General features: G+C 47.1%; 2 protein-coding genes across 17 annotated transcripts in view; one reads left to right on the top strand and one right to left on the bottom strand.

Moving 5' to 3' along the window:
* The window catches only part of LOC143155171 (phosphatase and actin regulator 2), a 361,509-nt gene extending 352,422 nt beyond the window's left edge, over window positions 1–9,087 (top strand). For all 10 annotated transcript variants that reach the window (XM_076327604.1, XM_076327600.1, XM_076327597.1 and 7 more), the window contains one exon: window positions 1,265–9,087. In XM_076327604.1, the coding sequence (XP_076183719.1) occupies window positions 1,265–1,280 (16 nt within the window). In that variant the 3' untranslated portion in view covers window positions 1,281–9,087. The remainder of the gene's footprint in view (window positions 1–1,264) is intronic.
* A 151-nt stretch (window positions 9,088–9,238) lies between these two features.
* Window positions 9,239–21,160, bottom strand: part of S6kl (ribosomal protein S6 kinase like) — an 81,379-nt gene continuing 69,457 nt past the window's right edge. For all 7 annotated transcript variants that reach the window (XM_076326779.1, XM_076326780.1, XM_076326784.1 and 4 more), the window contains 2 exons: window positions 11,020–11,244; window positions 9,239–9,826 (listed from right to left, as the gene is read on the bottom strand). In XM_076326779.1, the coding sequence (XP_076182894.1) occupies window positions 9,707–9,826; window positions 11,020–11,244 (345 nt within the window). In that variant the 3' untranslated portion in view covers window positions 9,239–9,706. The remainder of the gene's footprint in view (window positions 9,827–11,019; window positions 11,245–21,160) is intronic.

The following is a 21,160-nucleotide window of genomic DNA, read 5'->3' as shown; positions in this document are numbered from 1 at the left end:
AGAAATTGTTAACCAGTTAGCTAGTTAATTGGTGCACAATATTTTACATCTATTTTTTCTCTTTTTAACGATTCTCTACAATGTAAGAATTAATCGTGTACATATCCACCGATCCCCGAGACAACCAATTGCGCACGAAATAGTCTATGGAAGTGCACTACCACCTCCGCATACACATACATACATACACACACATATACACGTACAAACACGTATTCGTCGCAAATTACAACTTTCGGTTCGTTTATTTATGTGTCACTATTATTCAGCACTCTTCTAAACACTCACCCTCTGTTTCTATACTTGTATGTATACGTATACAAGGGTGAGTCGTTCGAAACTATCCCTTTAAATATTTGAAAGATACTTAAGGGGATAAATTTTATAAATAACTCACCCTTTGTATTTTCTATTTATTCACCGTATCACCGTTGTATCGATCCCCCGTATCGATGTTCAAATTGTTGACGAAAATATTTCCAGATCGACCCCTCTTCTCCCTAACTCGTAGAAAAGAACGAGGTGCTTTTTTTTCTTTTCTTTTTTTTTTCTTTTCTTCGAGCAACGTCGTCAGGATTAATTCAGATACCGTCGTCCAAAAAAAAAAGAAAAAAAAACCAAGACAAAAAAAGAGTATGTCAATGGGAAACATTCCGGCATCCGTCCCCAAAGGGTTAATCTTTTAAGGGGTTGATCCCGTGTCCCTGGAGGGTTGAATCTTTTTCTCTCTGTCTCTCTCCCCCCTCGAATGAATGTCACACGTCCCGAAGCATAGAAATGTCTTTCTTTCACCCGTTGCACCCAACGACGGAATGTTAGAAGACAGAGATCATAACTGTTGTAACCCAAAACATTTTTACAAGAATCGATATCCTCGTTCGAACGATCTCCAATTACGAGTAACCGTTTGTGATGTACAATGCAATACAATAAATAACCCAATACGATTATCAAATCGAATACAATTGTCCCTGTAATATAATCGCGCAATATTCTACAATATTACATAAACAGTAGTTTAAATTCCAATCGTTCATAACGGTTACTCGTAATCGGAACGGACGAGAGTCGATTTCGTTGCTCGTTTTATTCCGTTAAAATTCAAACGACGACCACCTCTCGTTGCAATAGAAATTGATCGATGTCACTCGATAATTCTTCACCGAAAGATATATTTAAAGTAACTGTCAGTTTGGGTCACCGTTCGAGGGTGAGTAACGAAACTTGTAATCACAAACCGTCTCTCTGATTTCGTCGGTTTCAGGTTCCATAGGCCATGACAATCGCAATGTGTTGAGGTGCTACAGTGTGGTGCGGGTATAGGTGAAGGTGCAGTGTGGTGGCCTCGCGTCGAGGCTGGATAAATCGAGGTATCGTGGTCATCCATCCGAGGACTATTTCACGACGAGGAGTGTGCGCGCGGGATACTCAACCGACGGGGTGACGGTGGTTTTCTTTTGACGTTGCTGCGTCGTGTTGTCATTCGTCGTCGTCGTCGTCGTCGTCGTCGTCGTTGTCGTCGTCATCAGCATCAGCATCCGTCATCACCATCCTCTCGCGTTGTCATCGCTACTATAGTGTATATATACTATATATATACACACCACACACACATATATATATATATATATATTATATATATATAACGTATCATCGTTTCACATCCGATCAACATCGATCATCGATCGCCGTCTACGCTGACGACGAACGTACATCCATGGCGTCGACGAAGATTGTGATAGGGTGGCCTGCCATCGACAAAGGGCTCGCGGAGCAGGTCACTTGCCGATTTCTCTTCGTTAAGGCTCGTTCACACGCGGGCTCGGTGGAGACTTTGGTACCCCTAACCCCCCAGAATCGTTATCGAGCGATTAGCGCGCGAACATTTTTTCTAAGCGTTTGCATTTATTCGATGCCAAAAAAACCTAGAAGAAGAAGAAGCGAAGGAAGAAGAAGAAGAAGAAGTAGAAGAAGAAGAAGTAGAAGAAGAAGAAAAAGAAGAAGGAGAAAACGATAGAAGAGAGAGAGAGGAGCAGCGCGCTCGCGATTTATTAGACAAGGAAGAACGTTAGAGCCTAAGATTCTACTTGTAATTGTAAACAAGCGACCGAGAGAATCAAAAAAAAAAAAAGAAAAAGCGTCGTTCGGGCGTATGACAAGACTCCTTTTGTACGAACGTTCGTCCGAAGCTCACTCTTGTATTAATTAAAGGACGAAAGGTAGCTTTGTTCGCGCGCCCTCTTGTTCTACACGGGAAAACCCTCCTTCCCGATTTCTCGCGACACGCGTTTTAAGGCGAATCTCCATGCGGGAGAGCGGATACGACACTTTCGGGTATCGATAGTTAGTTAACGAATACACGATAGAGAGAAGAAATAAAAAAAAAAAACGTAGCTTGCGATTCAAAGATTCGAAGACGCGGCGCGTAAATAAATAAAATTGAAAGGAAACCCTCCTCCACTGTGCGACCGTGTCTAGCGCGGAGCTCGCGTGTGAACGTGACACCTTTCTACGATATGTAAAACAACCGCTCTTATTTTCTTTCCGCCATCGAAGCTAGCTCATCGGTGTCGGGGAAACACCCTTGGTGTACCACATCGTGTGTATACGTAAACGATTTTCAAATTTTAAAAAACGGTGAAGCCCTTTTATTATCGTTCGTGCGATATATACGTCTTGTGAATATCTTGCGAAATACTCAGAGCCGATAAGAGAACGAATAGATGAAACGAGAATAAAAAAAAATGATTGGAGAGGGGGTACATCGCGTAGAAATTTTCTCGAACGAAAGGAAGAGAAGAAAGAGAAAAGAAAATAGGAAAGAAGAAGGAAAAGGGACGCGTCGAATGATTTAGATTGGATTTAACGTTTCTTTTTCATGTTTTTTTTTTTTTTTTTTTTTGTTCTTTTCTCTTCCCTCGAGGATACGTTAGTTCGGAATATTTGTATACGTTGACGTTATTGTAGAGAATCTATGCGGACGATGCAACATTTTTACCGCGAAGAACGCAACGGATACTTCGTTCTTTTTTTTTTATTTTTTTTTTTTTTATTTTTTATTTTTTTTCAAACGAAACGAAGCTTCTCGCGGTTGGCGGGTGAATGTGATTCACGATAATTCCCACGGGTACCGTGATTTTAAGCGATTTTTCAAAGTCGACGACTTCGTTGCTCGTTATTCACGCTAATGTTATGTAGTTTGTTAAGCTGTTCGCGACTACGCGGCGAGAGCACGCGATCATCCGAGAACGCGCGGATCTATGACAATCTTGTTCGAATCGACAAGAAACTGATTTTCCTTTACTGCCAGCTATCGCTCTCTCTCTCTCGCTGTCTTTCTCTCTCTCTATCTATCTATCTCTATCTCTCTTTCCCTCTCTTTCCCCTCTTACTGTGTCTGTCTGTCTGTCTATCCCTCTCTTTCTCTTAGTGCCGAAGCTTACCGTTTGTTGTGAAAATGAACACATTCTGTTCAACGGGCGGAGAGAAAACCAGGAGGAAAGAAAAATATAACGAAAGAAGAACGATATACGTGCAATTACACTTTGTACAGCGGGAGTATACGTAGCGCGTACTTTTAGCGATTATTATTATTATTATTGTTATCGCGCGTCGATCGTTGACAAAAAATTAAAAAAAAGAAGAAATCAATGGCGCGTGGAGGCGTTAAGAGTTCTGCAAAAAAAGTCAAAAAAAAAAAACAAAATGAATAAAATAAAGACGCGCCTCGATGTCGCGAGAATCCCTCGAAGCTTCCTATCTCTGTCGCTTGATCGTGTAACTCGGCGTCAAAATCGAATATAGAGGCAAACGAAGAATCGAAACGTAGAGAATTGTAAAACGAGAGAAGAAAAATCGAGAGAGAACAGATATAGCGGACGAAGAGCGGAGAATCGGTTGCTCGACGAGTTTTATCGCTTTGGAGAAGCCCCGTGACTTGGCATGTGACTTCTCGAACGCGATTTGAATCAATTTTTCCTTCTAAATAGTGTCTAGTTTTAACGATCGTCCAATGGGGTGAGAGGATCGGTTGGTCGATCTTTCTCGTAACCCGCCGGTGAACTCAGCTGTTCGATATTAAAAATTCGTCAAACCTCGCGAGTCGTCGAAGGTGTCGTCGAAGAAACAGAAGGGGAACCTTCGAAGCGAACCACGGAGACGCACGAGTTAAGGAACAACGCAGAAACGAGCAAAATTTGGGTCCGTGTGAAAATATCGAACAAGGAATAAAAGATGGAACAACATGCTATCGGTTACTCGTCGAATGAAAATGAAAATTTTAATCATCGCGTGAAATGTTACTCGTCGAAGAGAAATTGAAATTCGAATTAGAGAACGAAGCGTTTCGCGAGTTAAAAAAATTGAACGGAATCGATTTATTCGTCATCTTTTATTCGAATCAAATTCTGCCCGTTTCTGGAACAATGTAAATCAGAGAGATGAAGCGTCTCTCTCGTTCCATTGGTCGAGCGGTGTGGCTACCGTGTAGTCGACGGAAAAAAAAATTAAAATATCCATTTTCCTCCCAGGGGATCGCCTGGTTGTGTGTGCATGTGTACGATGCGTGTGTGTGTATGTGCGCGCGCGCGCGCGTCCGTGTACGAGTGTTTGGTTTTTTCGTTGAAAAAAAATTGCGAGAGGAGCGAGAGAGCAACGAACGACGAAGACGATTGTTTTCCTTGAGCGTCGCGAGAAACGTGTAAAAAAAAAAAGAAAAGAGAGAGAAACGAAACGAGAGCGGAGTAACCGGGGAAAAAACCGAAAGAAAATTCTCGCGCGCGTCACGGGTGTTCTTTCGGTGTTCTTCCACCATTTTCGTTTTCATTTTCTTTTCCTGTTTTCTGTTTCTTTGTTTTCTATTTTCTGTTTTTTTTTCTTTTATGTTTCTTTCTTTCTTTCCTTCTTTCTTTCTTCTCGATTCTTATCCATTTTGTTCTACGATCGAAATTATTCACCCTCTCGCGTCGTGCCGACTACTCTCGAGGACACCCGAATCGGAGTGACCGGGGCACGCGCCGCAAACGCGAAACATATTACGATCTAAATAAACGAACGACTGTAAATATTATTGAATGCGATAGACGTAAATTGTAAAACACCGCAATAGAGAGAGAGAAAAAAAAAAAACAAATCCACGCTAACGCGCTACGATATTACGCAACGGGGCTGAACGAAGGAATACTTATAAATATTGATTTTTAGGTAAACTGGCGCTCTAAACGCGAAAAAAACGATACACCATATACATATATAAATATTATACATATATACATAGATATATATATATTATATATATATTATTATATCGAAGCGTACAAGCAGTATGTGCGTTTTCCAGCACAGATAGTTGGTATTTTGTGTACAAATGAGAGAGACGAGGAACGGAGGTAGCAAACGCGTATCCAGGGGACGACAATTTTGTTGGATATTTTGCGCCGCGCCGAGTCCAGTCTGCGTATCACGATTACGCGAGGAGAGGCGCGACGATGATCATCGACGATGACGTCTCTTGTTCATCGATCGCTCGACGACGTACGAGCAAACCGAAAATGCAATCCCATTCGCGAGAGAAGTTTTTTTTTTGTCATCGTCGACGCGTGTCTCACCGCGATCGAATCGATTCCGAAGAAATGGAAAAAAATTGAACAAGTAAAAAAGGAAATTCGCTAACGATTTCGCTCGACTACTTGCCTCGCTCGCGCAGTTTCGATTTGCTCTGTCCTCGTGTTGTTCGCGTTGTACATGCAACCTCGATGGACTCGTTCCGCGAAATAGACACGAACGTTGCACCGTTGTCACTGTTTCGTGAGACAATATCGTCGATCGACACCTCGAGCCAGCCGCCGTTCGAACTTGGATCGTTTTCGTCGCAGCCGATTGTCGCGATGGTGGATGTAAAAAATTTCGTCTGTCACGGGGAATGTATCGTAGAGCTGTGCAACGAATGTTCAAATCGACAACGTGGCTCGTTTTCGTGCAATAAAATCGTAAATGTAAACTTTGACGCGCAAGTGGATTCGGTGGGCACGTGATCGGACGTACGGTGGCTCGGTGTGTTGACTCGATATATATATTTCGAGTATCTGGTGCTGATCGGGATTACGATGACTCGTGGATTTGTTCGCGAGGGAGTACCAGATACCTTTGGATTAAAATTCGGTCGCGATGGTATAATAAGAATAATAATAATAATAATTTTATCGAGTAAACGACAAATCAAAACGATACACGGTTGCACCACTGTGGAATTAATTCGCGATTTGAGTAAATATCAATGATCGCTCGAAATTGAGAACGTTGCGTAAATTTTCGGATCGGAGTTCGCTCACTGTACGATAATAAGTTTGTAAAGCGAATTAGAATTGAATGCTGTCGACCGAAACGCGTCGATGTAGAAAGTATAATATAAATTTCCATTGTTTAAATACAATCGACGGAATAAATCGTCACGACCGTTCGTCACGAGTTCCCGAGTCATCGTGCACGTTGCTCGCGAGATTGAAAATCGAAAGAGATTCGCGGAACGTTGATGATCGAGCGCACGGTGAACGCATAAGCGAAAAAAAGTCAGGCTGTAAAAAGAGATTGTCGCTGACCCGTGTAAACGGACGATTCTACTTGTATCATAATATCTTACGATAGTGCTATTATAAACAATAACGACAGTAACAACAATAAGGTAAACTCGTAATTTAAGGGAGCGTGGAAAAAGGGGGGCGAGAGGATGTTGTGAACGTCGACTGATCGCGCGTGTTGAGGTGATCGCTGCTGCTAAGTCACCGATGGAAGCGAGAGCTCGTGGTCTGCGAGAGAGAATGGGCTTTTTTCACGGCGTTCGGTCGCTGGTCTCGCGAGCTTTTCCACCCTCGCGTCGCTGAAGCTTCGATAAACGAGGGACGTTGTTCGTTCGACGTCTCCCGTTATCGAAGCTCGACAAACGAAGGACGTGTCTCGTGTTCTCGAAGACAAAGGGGTTCCTTCGTGGAAGAGACCTCGTTCTCTTCGCGAGGAGGAGAAGAAGAAAGAAATTGAGAAGAGAAAAAGGAGTAAAGAAAACGTCGAGCCGTGGAGAGAGCTCGCGAGACCATGCCCGAAAAATGATTTTTACCAAAACGGCTTCGCGAGTCGCACGGAGCGGAAGCAGTCGATTAGACGTAATAATTAAATTTCGTTCTGTTTTTGTAAACGAAGCACGCACCCGTGTGGACGCCCGTGCTTCGTACCCGGTTGTCGACAAGCGACGAGATTACGGTTGGGCGTCGACACACGTCGGGATAATCGCGAGAATCTAGCAAACGCGGGTACGCGATTCGCGAACGATCGCTGGCCACGCCCCGACGACACGCCTGTGTTTTTTATCCCCTCCCCCCGCGTTGATCGGCGGATATTTTGTATATTTTTCGAGGACGAAACTCTTCTCCGTCGCACACCCGTACATTTTTACCGATCCCGTGCCTTTTTCTTTTCGTCGGGACCTTTATTACGCGCGGGAACGATTTCTGCCCGGTGGCCATACTTTTTTAAGAACATTGACGCATTGTTGACGGTGCGCTGCCGAGCGTACGCAAAACTCGGTTCCCGCGCATTATTATCGATAGAGAATAAGAAATGCACGAATACCTTCCAATAAAAGAATTTACTAACGCGACGTTTTATAAAATTTTATTAGCAGATTTGTAGTAACGATAACGGTAGTAACGACTCCCACCACTGACGACTTACAAACGGAAGACATCGGTCGACGCCCCTCGTTCCCAAAGCTTCAGAAACGAAAGACGTCTATCGATGTCTCGCGGCACCAAAGCTTCGAAAACGAAAGACATCCCGCGTCACTAAAGCTTCAAAAACAAAAGGCATCGGTTAACATTTCGCGTCACCAAAGCTTCGAAAACGAAAGACGTCCCGCGTCACTAAAGCTTCAAAAACGAAAGACATAGGTTAACGTCTCGCGTCACCAAAGCTTCGAAAACAAAAGACGTCCCGCGTTACCAAAGCTTCAAAAACAAAAGGCATCGGTTAACATCTCGCGTCACCAAAGCTTCGAAAACGAAAGACGTCCCGCGTCACTAAAGCTTCAAAAACGAAAGACATAGGTTAACGTCTCGCGTCACCAAAGCTTCGAAAACAAAAGACGTCCCGCGTCACTAAAGCTTCAAAAACGAAAGACATCGGTTAACGTCTCGCGTCACCAAAGCTTCGAGAATGAAAGACGTCGATCGACGTCTCCCGTCACCAAAGCTCCGAAAAGAAAGGATGTCGGTGGATGTCTCCCGTCAGCAATGCGTCGATAGGACCCGCGAGCCTTCGTGCTTCCGAGGACTTTGGTCGAGTTCTCTATTTATTGTACCGTTCTTAGGAGATATTTCGTACACGAGAACAATTTCGGCCGAGATTTTATCGCTCGTTTATTTTACATTTTATTTTTATTGTCATCGTTATTACTACCATTACTATTTCGTGTCGGACGCGGAAGAAAGGGAACGCGTGTTCGACCAGCGATCGCTCGCGGACGCGTCGTTCGGGACGTAAACTTTTTGCGGAGAAATGCGTTGTATTATATATCGAAATCGAGAAACCCTCTAAGTGTAAGAATAATAATGTATATATAATTATTATACCGTAAAATCTTCGATTGATCGCGCCGCGAGCAGAATGGGAGCTGCCCTGTGCATGCCCCCATAAACCCCCACCCCTCATCCGAGAGCAAAGGAAAACGAAGAAAAGGGAAACGTTGAAACGCACGAAGGCGAACGAGAACACGAAGCAACAAATCCGACGGGTAATCGTAAAATTCGTGGAAGGGAGCGTAGGGAGGAAAAAAAAAAGAAGAACAAAGAGAAACGGAAACGAATGGGGAAAAAAATCTGTTCTCGCATTGATTTTGATGAAAACGACAAAAAAAGAAAAATACACCGAAAAAAGACGCTGCGTTTTTCGATTCAGATCCGTTCTGTTTTCTTTATTTTCTTTTCGTTGTTAGTTTGTACGCACTACGATTTATCGCAATTTATTGTATTATCGATGAAATACTGTAACAAAAATACTGTTAACTATTCTTAAAGAAATTAAAACTTTTGTAAACTGAGACCCAACGGCGTCCCGTGAACGTTTTTCATTCCACAGGGGGTGGTTTCTCCCGGTGAAGGAGGTACGTAAACTTTCGTAAATTCTTGAAAATTTGTGTAAAACTCTGAAATATCTGTACAGGTTTGGACAAAAAATTGTTCGATCATTTAGAACGTCAATCGTACGCTTTTATTTATGACAGAATACATTTGGCAGGCTCGTACAGTTTGGATACAAGCGCGATTTGTACTTTGAAGCATGCTGTACACGAAAGCCCATTTACGTTTCGACATTTGGTCACAACGCCGAACTCGCTCAACATGGCAACACGCCTTTATAGGGAACAGCACCGTTTGCATAGCGATTGGCATACTCTCGACGAGATGAAACAATATCGGTCCGGAACGGTGGAATAGAAAAGGTTTAATTGGTCGTGAAAATTAACGTTAATCTCGCGACGTTCGCGCGAAATACGTCGCGTCGCTTAAACTAATGGATGGCATCGGCGGCGTTGCTCGTCAAGCAACACGATTGCAAAGATAGTAGTAGCTGATGAATCGTTCGATCCTTGCGTCAGTCATTGATCTCGCGACAGCTGGAAACGGCTAGAGGCTAAACTACTGTTGGTCGCGAAGTGAGATCATCGATCCTCGCCGCGAGAGACACTGTCGCCCAAGGACGAATCGAAATTGGAGAACTCCCCGATCATCCTTGCCTGATCGGTACGAACGTTTTGTCCGAGCAGTCGAAACGGAGATTCCTGTGGACAAATAAAACACAGGAACGAATTAAAAAACGAAACGTCCATAAAACGTATCTACAAACTCGTGTAAAATATGTTCTCGGTTCTTGTAAACCTTTCCGCTTCGTACGAGGGAATATTTTTAACGTTGAAATGTTAAATACTTTCTATTTGGAATGAACGACTAACTCGTAGAGAAGTAACCGATCCACCGAGACGATTTATCGGCAAAAATACTTGGAAGCTGATGCAGCGTGCTTTAACCAGTAGGAAATTATTTAAATAGAAATGGAGAGAAATTCCATGCTCGAGGAATATTAAAATTCATCTTGATATCGGTCTCCGCGACCCTTCGTTATTTATTACTTAACGAAGCTTCGATAAGACTTTTACGTTATTCTCTGGTGAGCATTATAACAAAACACATTGTTAATCAACACATTGTTTACCATTTTGGAGCTTGAATTTTTAGTACTTTAAAGAATTGCTTAAAAATTCCAACGATTACTGATTTGGAGTTTGGTAAATAGTTGTATACTTCAATCGACTTTTCGGTGCTTCGAAATTTAAGAATTGTTTCAAATTTCAATCGTTGAGAAATAGTGTTCAACCGACTTCGAATACCTTTGCTAAGTACTCGAGACAAATAGAAAAGATTATCTCGTTTGAAAGATTGCAACGAACACCTGAACACCTGATCAAGATTTACATTCTTCAGCATATAACTTATTTTGGAGCTCGAATTTTTAGTATTTTAAAGAATTCCTTAAAAAATCCAACGATTATTAATTTGCAGTTTGAAAAATAGCTGTATACTTCAATCGACTTTTCGGTGCTCAAAAATTTGAGAATCGTTTCAAATTTCAATCGTTGAGAAATAGTGTTCAACCGACTTCGAGTACCCTTACTAAACACTCAAGACAAATAGAAAAGATTATCTCGTTTGAAAGATCGCAAAAAACACCCGAACACCCTGTCGAGACTTACGTTCTTCAGCATGTAGCTCATTTTGGAGCTCGACTTTTTAGTACTTTAAAGAATTGCTTAAAAATTCCAACGATTACTAATTTGGAGTTTGCAAAATATCTGTATACTTCAATCGTTGAGAAATAATGTTCAACCGACTTCGAGTACCCTTGCTAAGTACTCATGAAAAGATTATCTCGTTTGAAAGATCGCAAAGAACACCCGAACACCCGATCGAGACTTACGTTCTTCAGCATGTAGCTCTGAAGGTCGTGGCCCATGTAGAAGGCGATTCTCTGGAGACTTAGCAGAGACCTCAGTCTGAGACAGGGATCGGGTTGCAGCAGTCGTTTGAGGAGATCCTTCGACGCCGCGGAGATGTGTTCCGCGTTCGGTGGTAGAGTTCCAGGTGGTGCATAATTCGTTCCTCTGTTCTCCGGCAGAAGTTCGCTGGATGCACCGGCCGGGTACTGCAACAAAGTGGACGACGTAAACCGCGAGAAGAGAAGAGACATCGTCGTTCTCCTATTACCGCGTCGATGAAGCCGTACAACGACGATAACGATCCCCGAGATGCGTTAAAAGCGCGACGAAACGAGAATGTACGCGCGCGTGGAAATAAATATAAAGAAAAGAATTATTATCGAAGCGTCAGGGATGCGAACGACTCTCAAGGCTCGGATGGTTTCGTTGGAAGATCGAGGTAACGCCGAGTCGTCGATTAAATTATCCGGTCGCTTCGATGCCAAGATAGCTAAACGTCCATCACGGCTAAATCGGCTGGTCGTAATTGTTAATTACATTTTATGGCACACGACGTCTGGACCGGTCTTGCGGTTTCTCCGATCCTTTGAGCGCGCGACGTCTTCGCGAACGATCGTTTATATCCTACGCATCGTAATGTTTTACGCACGAAAATCGCACGCGATAAATAACCAGGGAAATTTTACGGTCGTTTTATAGCGAAGAATCGCGACACTGTCGTTCCACGGTATCGCGTCGCGACGTTTAAATATGGTTTACGATTTTAGTCGAAACGTAGCTTCGACGACGCACTTCGTCCAATCGGAACGAACTGGAAAAAGCGCGGAGCAACAGAAGCGACGCGAGCACTCTCGCGAGATAAGTAACGTATCTCGGTAAAACGAGGAAAGTAACATTTTTGAATACCGTTAACGTTTCGAATACGAAACCAGCTAACGAGTACACTATCTGCTTTTATATCAAACAGAAATGATACTTTTCCATCGCGATGTTGAATCGCGGTACTTCCCACTTCTGTTCGGAAAGAGAAAAGAAACCAATCTCGATAAAAATCAATAATACGAACGATAACATTCGTCTATTATTCTTTCGAGAAGAAAAGAAATTTCTCTGAAAGAAACTAAGAGTTGAGATGAAATTTTCGAAGATCTCGTCGCGAATAAATCTAAAATATAATTGTCTCGAAATCGAACCCGATCGCGACACAACGTGCGAAAAAACGAGATCGCGTACGCGTGAAAACGGCCCTCGCGTAGCGCGTACACCTCGCGCTTCTAAACATCGGTGGGAAATAATTTTCAAAGCGCTCGTACCGTTATACCCGCATCGCTTCCTGTCTAATAAACGTTGCCACGGGGTTAAGCCGAGATACGTGCTCTCCGCGGACACCGAAATGAACCGCGCGTCGGTTCAGCGACCAATTAACAATCCGCACCTGTCTCACCTGTGTGCCCGAGAGCTCAAGGGCTCGCGAGAACGCACGGTTCTTTCGCCGTTTCTGCGCGCGGTGTTCATAAATATTTGTTTTTACGAGTGGAAGGTCGTAAGGCAGACTAGAGAAGCTATTACCGATGTGGATTCTAGTCTGTCCTAGTAGAGGTGCTCGTGGCTACGCTCGCCACTCCGGTGCGCGCAGGTACACACGTAGGGTCAACGGCCACTCACGACCCTCAACCTATTCGCTCGTTCGTATCCCCCGAGCGTGTGCCGCGGCCTCACACGATCGTTCCTACCGACAACGCGGATTTCTTTGTCCCGTCCGCATTCTGACCGATCCTCCTCTTCTCCGCTCGATCGTTACCCTTTTCCCGGTAACCGGGAACGATCGATCATTTTTTTTCAACGCCGCGCGTTCGGATCTCGCGCTCGCTCGCTCGCGATAGCTCGCGTTAGCTCGACGCGTTGCAACGCCCGCGTGGGAGGAAAACGCGAACACCTCGCGGTAACGGTCCCTACCGGGGAACCAATTCCAGCACGAACGAAATTTAGCAACAATGTGTTTTCGAACATTCGTCAGAATATTTCCAATCGTTTGCGTACGAGGGTTTCTCAACGTTTGTTCGAGAGTGTCTCTGAAGATTTCTATAGGAGTTTTTGAACATTCGTTCAAGAGTGTTTCTGAACATTTGTTCAAGAGTGTCTCGGAACATTTGTTCAAGAGTGTCTCTGAACATTTGTTCAAGAGTGTCTCTGAACATTTCTACTAGAGTTTTTGAACTATCGTTCAAGAGTGTCTCTGAACATTTCTACAAGAGTTTCTGAACATTTGTTCAAGAGTATCTCTGAACACTTCTACAGGAGTTTTTGAACATTAGTTTAAGAGTGTCTCTGAACATTTTTTAGGAATTTTTAAACATTAGTTCAAGAGTGTTTCTGAACATTTCTACAAGAGTTTTTGAACATTCGTACAAGAGTGTCTCTGAACATTTCTATAGGAGTTTTTGAACATTCGTTCAAGAGTGTTTTTTGAACATTCGTTCAAGAGTGTCTCTGAGCATTCGTACAAGAGTGTTTCTGAACATTTCTACAAGAGTTTTTGAACATTCGTTCAAGATTATCTCTGAAGAAAATTTTCCAAAACGAATCAACCGGGGAATAAATTGTTCCGTACGAAATTTCATCCCCGAGAGAATCAACTCGCCTAAGCGCGTGCTCGAGTGCATTTACAGATGCATAATATGTAATAGATGCATAGAATTGTAAGAAACTATTATTTTTCGTTGTACATTCTCGTTCCCAAATATTAAACTGAAATATAGTAGACGTTTCTGATCGACTCGAATTCGTCGAACTAAAAACCCAATCTCTCGTTGCTTTAGCGAATCTCCCGTGCCCCGAACGAACTTCGAGATCGATTTTCTCCGAAACGAAGCCTCGTACGAGAAAATTCTATTCCACGTTTTCTACTCATATTTCAATACAGAAACCTCGTCGATACCTCTCCGAGACATCCTGTACAACACGATCGAAGGATCGCGATAAGTAATTAACACGCGCGCGTAAGAGTGTTTCGAGTAACAGTGACGCGACGATTACACGATCGTTTATTCGGACTGGCAACGAAGTGAAAGTAAACTTCGATGTTAGTTGTAAGAAACAAAGTAGTATTTACCGTACACTATTAAAAGTGTACAGTAGAACATTCTCTCGGTGTACTCTCTTACGAGAAACTTAAAGAAGAAGATTGAAAAAAGTGAACACAGTAAGGGAAAACTTGGTTCAATTCCGTTCGATTTTCGAACGCGTTGCTTTTGAATCTCTATCGAACTTAACGATCTCTGAACACGATGTAAAAATCTCCCCCGTGTTGTAAATCTGGGATCCTTGAACGCGTTCCCCGTGGAAGATAATTAACATCGTCGAGAACTCGGCGTCGTGATTATCGATGGAGTTCCTAAATCGTTGTTTACCGACGTGGACGGAGAAAGGAAGCGGGACGGAGGACATGGAAGATTGCTCGCCACGGCAATCGAGATATTCCAATTCGATCTCGCGAGGAACCTTGACCGAGAATAACGGTACACAACGATCGTTACGAGATCGTAGATAGACAAGGTGATTTTTAACAGCGGGACTGTTCTGTACGGATGGCCGAGGGATTCGAAAGTCGATGAAACGGTTCCAGTTCGTTTCACCTGTTCGAACGCGTCAACCGCCGTGATCTACAGTCCGATGATCTCGTAGTTATTCGGTAACAGTATCCCGCTAAACACTGCGTGAGATCACCGATCGGTTCTAGGGAAATCTCGATAACCTTGCGAGCTCGAATCCGCCAAAATTTTGGAATTTTCACTTCGAAAACGATAACGCGCCAAATACTGAATCTTCGCGAGTAGGAAATCTTCGATTGAAGAAAAATTATTCGTAAGTTTGCGCTCCGAAAATTCTAAGGACAGTATCTATAATTTCTATTGTTTCGAGAACTACGTAACTGTACTAAATCTTCGCGAGACTTCACCTCTTCTTCGCTTTGGAAAACCATAAAAGTAAAAATACTTGAAAAGAGCTACGAGTAAACATATAACAATTCGGTAAAAAATTCCGCTCTCGGTAGCAAAAGAAACCTAAACGATAACGAAGAATCCTTCACCGAGGACTTGGTCACCGAGAATTCTAAAATTAATCGTCGTTTCTTCGGCTACGGCTGGCGTTAAAGTCTCGTAGTTGGTTCGAAGTACGGGATTTTTGTCGTCGGACGTGTACGTTAAGAGCGAGCCAACATCTCGAGTACGCGAATCAACGGCGATTTATAAGCGCGAATTCGCGAAGCGGGTTCCAAGTTATCGTGTCGCGGTTGGAGGTAAATAAAGAAAATCCCGTCGACGACCGTGACTTCCGCGAAGCACCGCGTCTTCACGGCCACTCGGAGACGTCGATCTTCGTCTTCTTCGAAGCCATCTCGGGACGCGAAAAATTACGGTCGTTGAACCCGCGAGGCGCTTCTCGAAACGACTTCTTTTTTTTTTTTTTTTTTTTCTTTCCCTATCGAGTCCCCGTTGCCCCCTCCTCCATCTCTTCGCGACCGCGTCCCGCGAGCGTCCACGAAAACGCAAAAAAAGGAGCCCCGGTTACTACCGGTCTAGAACGATACGATGCGTCAAACACGAACGCGCCATCCGTGAATTCCACTCGGCTAGACCAGCTAATTGCTGAGCAAACCGAAGCCACGGCTGAATTCAACTACGCGGATATACGTTCGTTAGCACCGTTGAGCGTCTCTCTTAACCTTTTCGCGCCGCCAATGTAGGAATACACGGCCACTGGAGGAATACACGAACGTTGGAACACAGCTCGTTCGTCGCGTTACGGAAACCCTGAACACCGTTCGCGATTTAGAAATGGTACATCGGAAAGTGTCGAGAGCGTGCAACGAAATTGTGTTACTTTGCACGGGTATTGTCTCTTGTATGCTGTTGCAATTATTGATGCGGAGTATTGTAAATTAAATAAATAACGGGCGAGGTAAAAAGTTTTGAGCGCTTTTCGTTAGATGCCTTCAGTGAGCCACATCTCGCGATGTATACGTTGCATCTTGTTATTTCGTATTGCGACTTATAGGCGATGTAACGCTTTGAAAAAGTTTCCACGATAGTCTCGCCTTTGGTGAATCCGGTAGTGTGTCAGAGCGTTCCAAAATGGAGGTAAAAGAAGAGAAAATTCGATGTATTGTTCAGTACGACCAGGGGAAAAAGTGGAACAGGCAGCCAAGAAAATTTGTGCTCTTTATGGACCTAATATAGTATCGAATGCAATAGCAAAGCGGTGGTTCCAACACTTCCGTTCTGGTAATATGGACATCGAGGATGAGACACGCTCTGGTAGACCAATCGTCGAAAATGTTGATAAAATCATGGAAATCGTCGAGTCGGACCGGCATGCGAGCACTTATTCCATTGCCCAGGAACTGAAGATTGACCAGTAAACCGTTTGCAATCATTTGCGTAAGACTAGTCTTAAGAAGAAGCTCGATGTATGGATGCCACACGAATCGACGCAAAAGAACCTTTTGGAGCGATTCGATGCCTTGTTATTTGCTCGTAGAAGAAGCAGTGGTGATAGGACTGAGCAAAAATAAGCTAAAGATTGGTTAATTGCTTGGCAAATAACAGATGTTCGTACATGGTGACCTTAAAACTAATTTGGTCTAACTAAGCTACGAATCCTGCAGCGATTGCAACGAGGGAGTCCTCTTCTACCTAAGAGGAACCTAAAGTCAAGGCGTGATAGAAAATAGAAATGAAGTTGGTTAATGGTTAAATACGGTCGTCGTGCATTAACGAAGAAAATAAACGAAGCAGTGGCAAAAAAATAAACATGGAAAAACAAGTACAAATTAGAAACAGAGAACAAATCTAATAAATTACACGAAGAAAAAAGCTGAAAAAAAAAAAGAAACGATTAAGAGAGTGATCGACATTACCCACCACAAAATGACTTACCGTTACTTCGATAGTCTTTCTTCAATCTTGTTCAAATTCGCAATTGATATTGCGAAATCTGCGAAGGCGAACGGTTTCGGTGAATGTTTGTTTATTTCTGCAATTGTTATTAAGCTTTTTGCATGTTCCGAATATTAATGTTACAATATGCATCCTATCTATGCATTATAAATGATTCATTTGCCTATAGAAATTAATTTTGATCGAGATTCGAAGTGAAAGCTGGTTTTTAACACGTTTCTTAAAATTTTAAATCATGCAGGTGATCACGAAGATAAATTTTATGTTTAGCAAAGTAAAAAATTATATTTTGACTCCATTATCCAACACGTGCCACGACTACGTGTACTGTCCAAATCACAAGAATTAAACCATTATTCAATTGATGTATCCAATAAATCATGAAGTCCAATAAATAATGTATACTTATTCTGTAAGGAAACAAAACCTTTTAAAATGAGTTGTACTTAAAATATGTATTCCAATGTAAATATCAAAATGTAATTTTCCCTTAATAATGAGGAAAAAATTTTACTTTAATAGTTGAACTTAGAAAACTTGTTACAATGTTAGAGCAAAAAATTATAAATTTTGATTAAATAATGAGAAAAATGATTTAAGCATAATAAATTAATTTTTGACACATAATTACGTGCAAGCATAAAAGTGCAAAGCATAAAAATAATTTAATGTGTTCAAAATTAAATAATCCAAAAAGCACACGTGGCGCCATCTACAGCAAAACGGCCAAGTTTGTCGGGAAATAGTTCGTTCGGAAGCGCTAGATCGTGGCAAAGGTACTGTTAGACCGCGTGTTCAAAAGTAGCTCACAAAACCTTTAATATAGATAATATAAATAATAGATAATAAATCATGGGTAATAGATAGCAGATAATAGAAAATAAATAATACATAATTATTGTCTGAATTTTCCCGGCAGAACGGGGCGATGCGAGCCTAGGCGGAGTGGGGCTGGGCTGGGCTGGGCTGGGCTGAGCAGAGCGGGGCGGGGCGGGGCGGGGCGGAGCAGGGCAAAGCGGGGCAGGCGAAGCTCGGCAAATAGATATACGGATCAATAGATAAATGGATAGATAGATAAATAGAAAAATAGATAAATAGATAAACAGATAAACAGATAAACAGATAAACAGATAAAGGAAGAAAGAAATGGCCTGTTCCTCTAGGCGATTATGTAGCCGCGGGAGGTGCAGATACGAAAACAATAACTTTAGTCCACGCCCCCCTTTTATTTTTGCTGATGAAAAAAGGGCGAGGCGAAGCGGGGCGGGGAGAGCCGAGGGGGAGCGGGGCGAAGCGGAGCGGGGCGGGGCGAGGCGAGGCGGGGCGGGGCGGGGCGGAGCGGGGCGGAGCGGGGCGGAGCGGGGCGGAGCGGGGCGGAGCGGGGCGGAGCGGGGCGGAGCGGGGCGGAGCGGGGCGGAGCGGGGCGGAGCGGGGCGGAGCGGGGCGGAGCGGGGCGGAGCGGGGCGGAGCGGGGCGGAGCGGGGCGGAGCGGGGCGGAGCGGGGCGGAGCGGGGCGGAGCGGGGCGGAGCGGGGCGGAGCGGGGCGGAGCGGGGCGGAGCGGGGCGGAGCGGGGCGGAGCGGGGCGGAGCGGGGCGGAGCGGGGCGGAGCGGGGCGGAGCGGGGCGGAGCGGGGCGGAGCGGGGCGGAGCGGGGCGGAGCGGGGCGGAGCGGGGCGGAGCGGGGCGGAGCGGGGCGGAGCGGGGCGGAGCGGGGCGGAGCGGGGCGGAGCGGGGCGGAGCGGGGCGGAGCGGGGCGGAGCGGGGCGGAGCGGGGCGGAGCGGGGCGGAGCGGGGCGGAGCGGGGCGGAGCGGGGCGGAGCGGGGCGGAGCGGGGCGGAGCGGGGCGGAGCGGGGCGGAGCGGGGCGGAGCGGGGCGGAGCGGGGCGGAGCGGGGCGGAGCGGGGCGGAGCGGGGCGGAGCGGGGCGGAGCGGGGCGGAGCGGGGCGGAGCGGGGCGGAGCGGGGCGGAGCGGGGCGGAGCGGGGCGGAGCGGGGCGGAGCGGGGCGGAGCGGGGCGGAGCGGGGCGGAGCGGGGCGGAGCGGGGCGGAGCGGGGCGGAGCGGGGCGGAGCGGGGCGGAGCGGGGCGGAGCGGGGCGGAGCGTGGCGTGGCGTGGCGTGGCGTGGCGTGGCGTGGCGTGGCGTGGCGTGGCGTGGCGTGGCGTGGCGTGGCGTGGCGTGGCGTGGCGTGGCGTGGCGTGGCGTGGCGTGGCGTGGCGTGGCGTGGCGTGGCGTGGCGTGGCGTGGCGTGGCGTGGCGTGGCGTGGCGTGGCGTGGCGTGGCGTGGCGTGGCGTGGCGTGGCGTGGCGTGGCGTGGCGTGGCGTGGCGTGGCGTGGCGTGGCGTGGCGTGGCGTGGCGTGGCGTGGCGTGGCGTGGCGTGGCGTGGCGTGGCGTGGCGTGGCGTGGCGTGGCGTGGCGTGGCGTGGCGTGGCGTGGCGTGGCGTGGCGTGGCGTGGCGTGGCGTGGCGTGGCGTGGCGTGGCGTGGCGTGGCGTGGCGTGGCGTGGCGTGGCGTGGCGTGGCGTGGCGTGGCGTGGCGTGGCGTGGCGTGGCGTGGCGTGGCGTGGCGTGGCGTGGCGTGGCGTGGCGTGGCGTGGCGTGGCGTGGCGTGGCGTGGCGTGGCGTGGCGTGGCGTGGCGTGGCGTGGCGTGGCGTGGCGTGGCGTGGCGTGGCGTGGCGTGGCGTGGCGTGGCGTGGCGTGGCGTGGCGTGGCGTGGCGTGGCGTGGCGTGGCGTGGCGTGGCGTGGCGTGGCGTGGCGTGGCGGGGCGGGGCGGGGCGTGGCGTGGCGTGGCGTGGCGTGGCGTGGCGTGGCGGGGCGGGGCGGGGCGTGGCGGGGCGTGGCGGGGCGTGGCGGGGCGAGGCGGAGTGACACCGGATGTGGCTTGCCGGAGAAGTGCAAGACGGAGTAGAGCACAGTGGGATCACGTAGAGTGAAGCAGAACGGGGTGGAGCTTGGCGGAGAAGGGCAAAACGGAGTAGTGCTGAGTGGGACCACGTAGAGTGAAACAGAGTGGAGTAGAGCATAGCGGTATAGAGCGAAGCAGAGCAAAGCAAAGCGGAACTGAGTGGAGTAAAGCGAAGTTGTTTGGAGTAGAGCAGGGCAGAGTGAAGCAGGGCGAAGTAGAGCAGAGCAAAGTAGAGCAGAGCGGGGCGGATCAGGGCGTAGTAGAACTCCAAGAAGTGGAGCGAAGTAGAGTGGAGTAGAGTAGAGCAGAATGAAGCGGCGCGGAATAGAGCGAAGTAATATGGACTACAGCGAGCCAAAGCGAAGCAGCGCGTAGGGGAACGGAGTAGAGTGGAGTAGAGCAGGGCAGAGTGAAGCAGAGCGGAGTAGAGCAGAGCGGATCAAAGTGAAGTAGAGCAGTGCGGAGCTGAGTAGGGCGGAGCTGAGTAGGGCTGAGCTGAGTAGTGCTGAAGTAAGTGGACCAGGGCACGGCAGAGCGGATCCAGGCGGAGCAATGCGGGGCAGGCGCAGCTCGGCAAATAGATATATGGATGAATAGATAAATGGATAAATAAATAAATAGATAAATAGAAAAATAGATAAATAGATAAATAGATAAATAGATAAATAGATAAATAGATAAAAAGATAAACAGATAAATAGATAAAGGAAGAAAGAAATTGTCCTGTACGCGATTATGTAGCCGAGGGAGGTGTAGATTCGAAAACAATACCATTGGTCCACGCCCCCTTCTACTTTTGCTGATGAAAATGGGGCGAGGAGGTGCGAGACAGAGCGGAGCGGAGCGGGGCGGAGCGGGGCGGGGCGGAGCGGGGCGGAGCGGGGCGGAGCGGGGCGGAGCGGGGCGGAGCGGGGCGGAGCGGGGCGGAGCGGGGCGGGGCGAGGCGGGGCGAGGCGGGGCGAGGCGGGGCGAGGCGGGGCGAGGCGGGGCGAGGCGGGGCGAGGCGAGGCGAGGCGGGGCGAGGCGAGGCGGGGCGAGGCGAGGCGAGGCGGGGCGAGGCGGGGCGAGGCGAGGCGAGGCGGGGCGAGGCGAGGCGAGGCGGGGCGAGGCGGGGCGAGGCGGGGCGAGGCGGGGCGAGGCGGGGCGAGGCGGGGCGAGGCGGGGCGAGGCGGGGCGAGGCGGGGCGAGGCGGGGCGAGGCGGGGCGAGGCGGGGCGAGGCGGAAGAACATCGGGTGGGCCTTGGCGGAGCGGGACCGA

Source organism: Ptiloglossa arizonensis, chromosome 2, assembly GCF_051014685.1.
Source record: "Ptiloglossa arizonensis isolate GNS036 chromosome 2, iyPtiAriz1_principal, whole genome shotgun sequence".
Lineage (NCBI taxonomy): Eukaryota > Metazoa > Arthropoda > Insecta > Hymenoptera > Colletidae > Ptiloglossa > Ptiloglossa arizonensis.
This window is presented reverse-complemented; position numbering and strand designations above follow the sequence as displayed.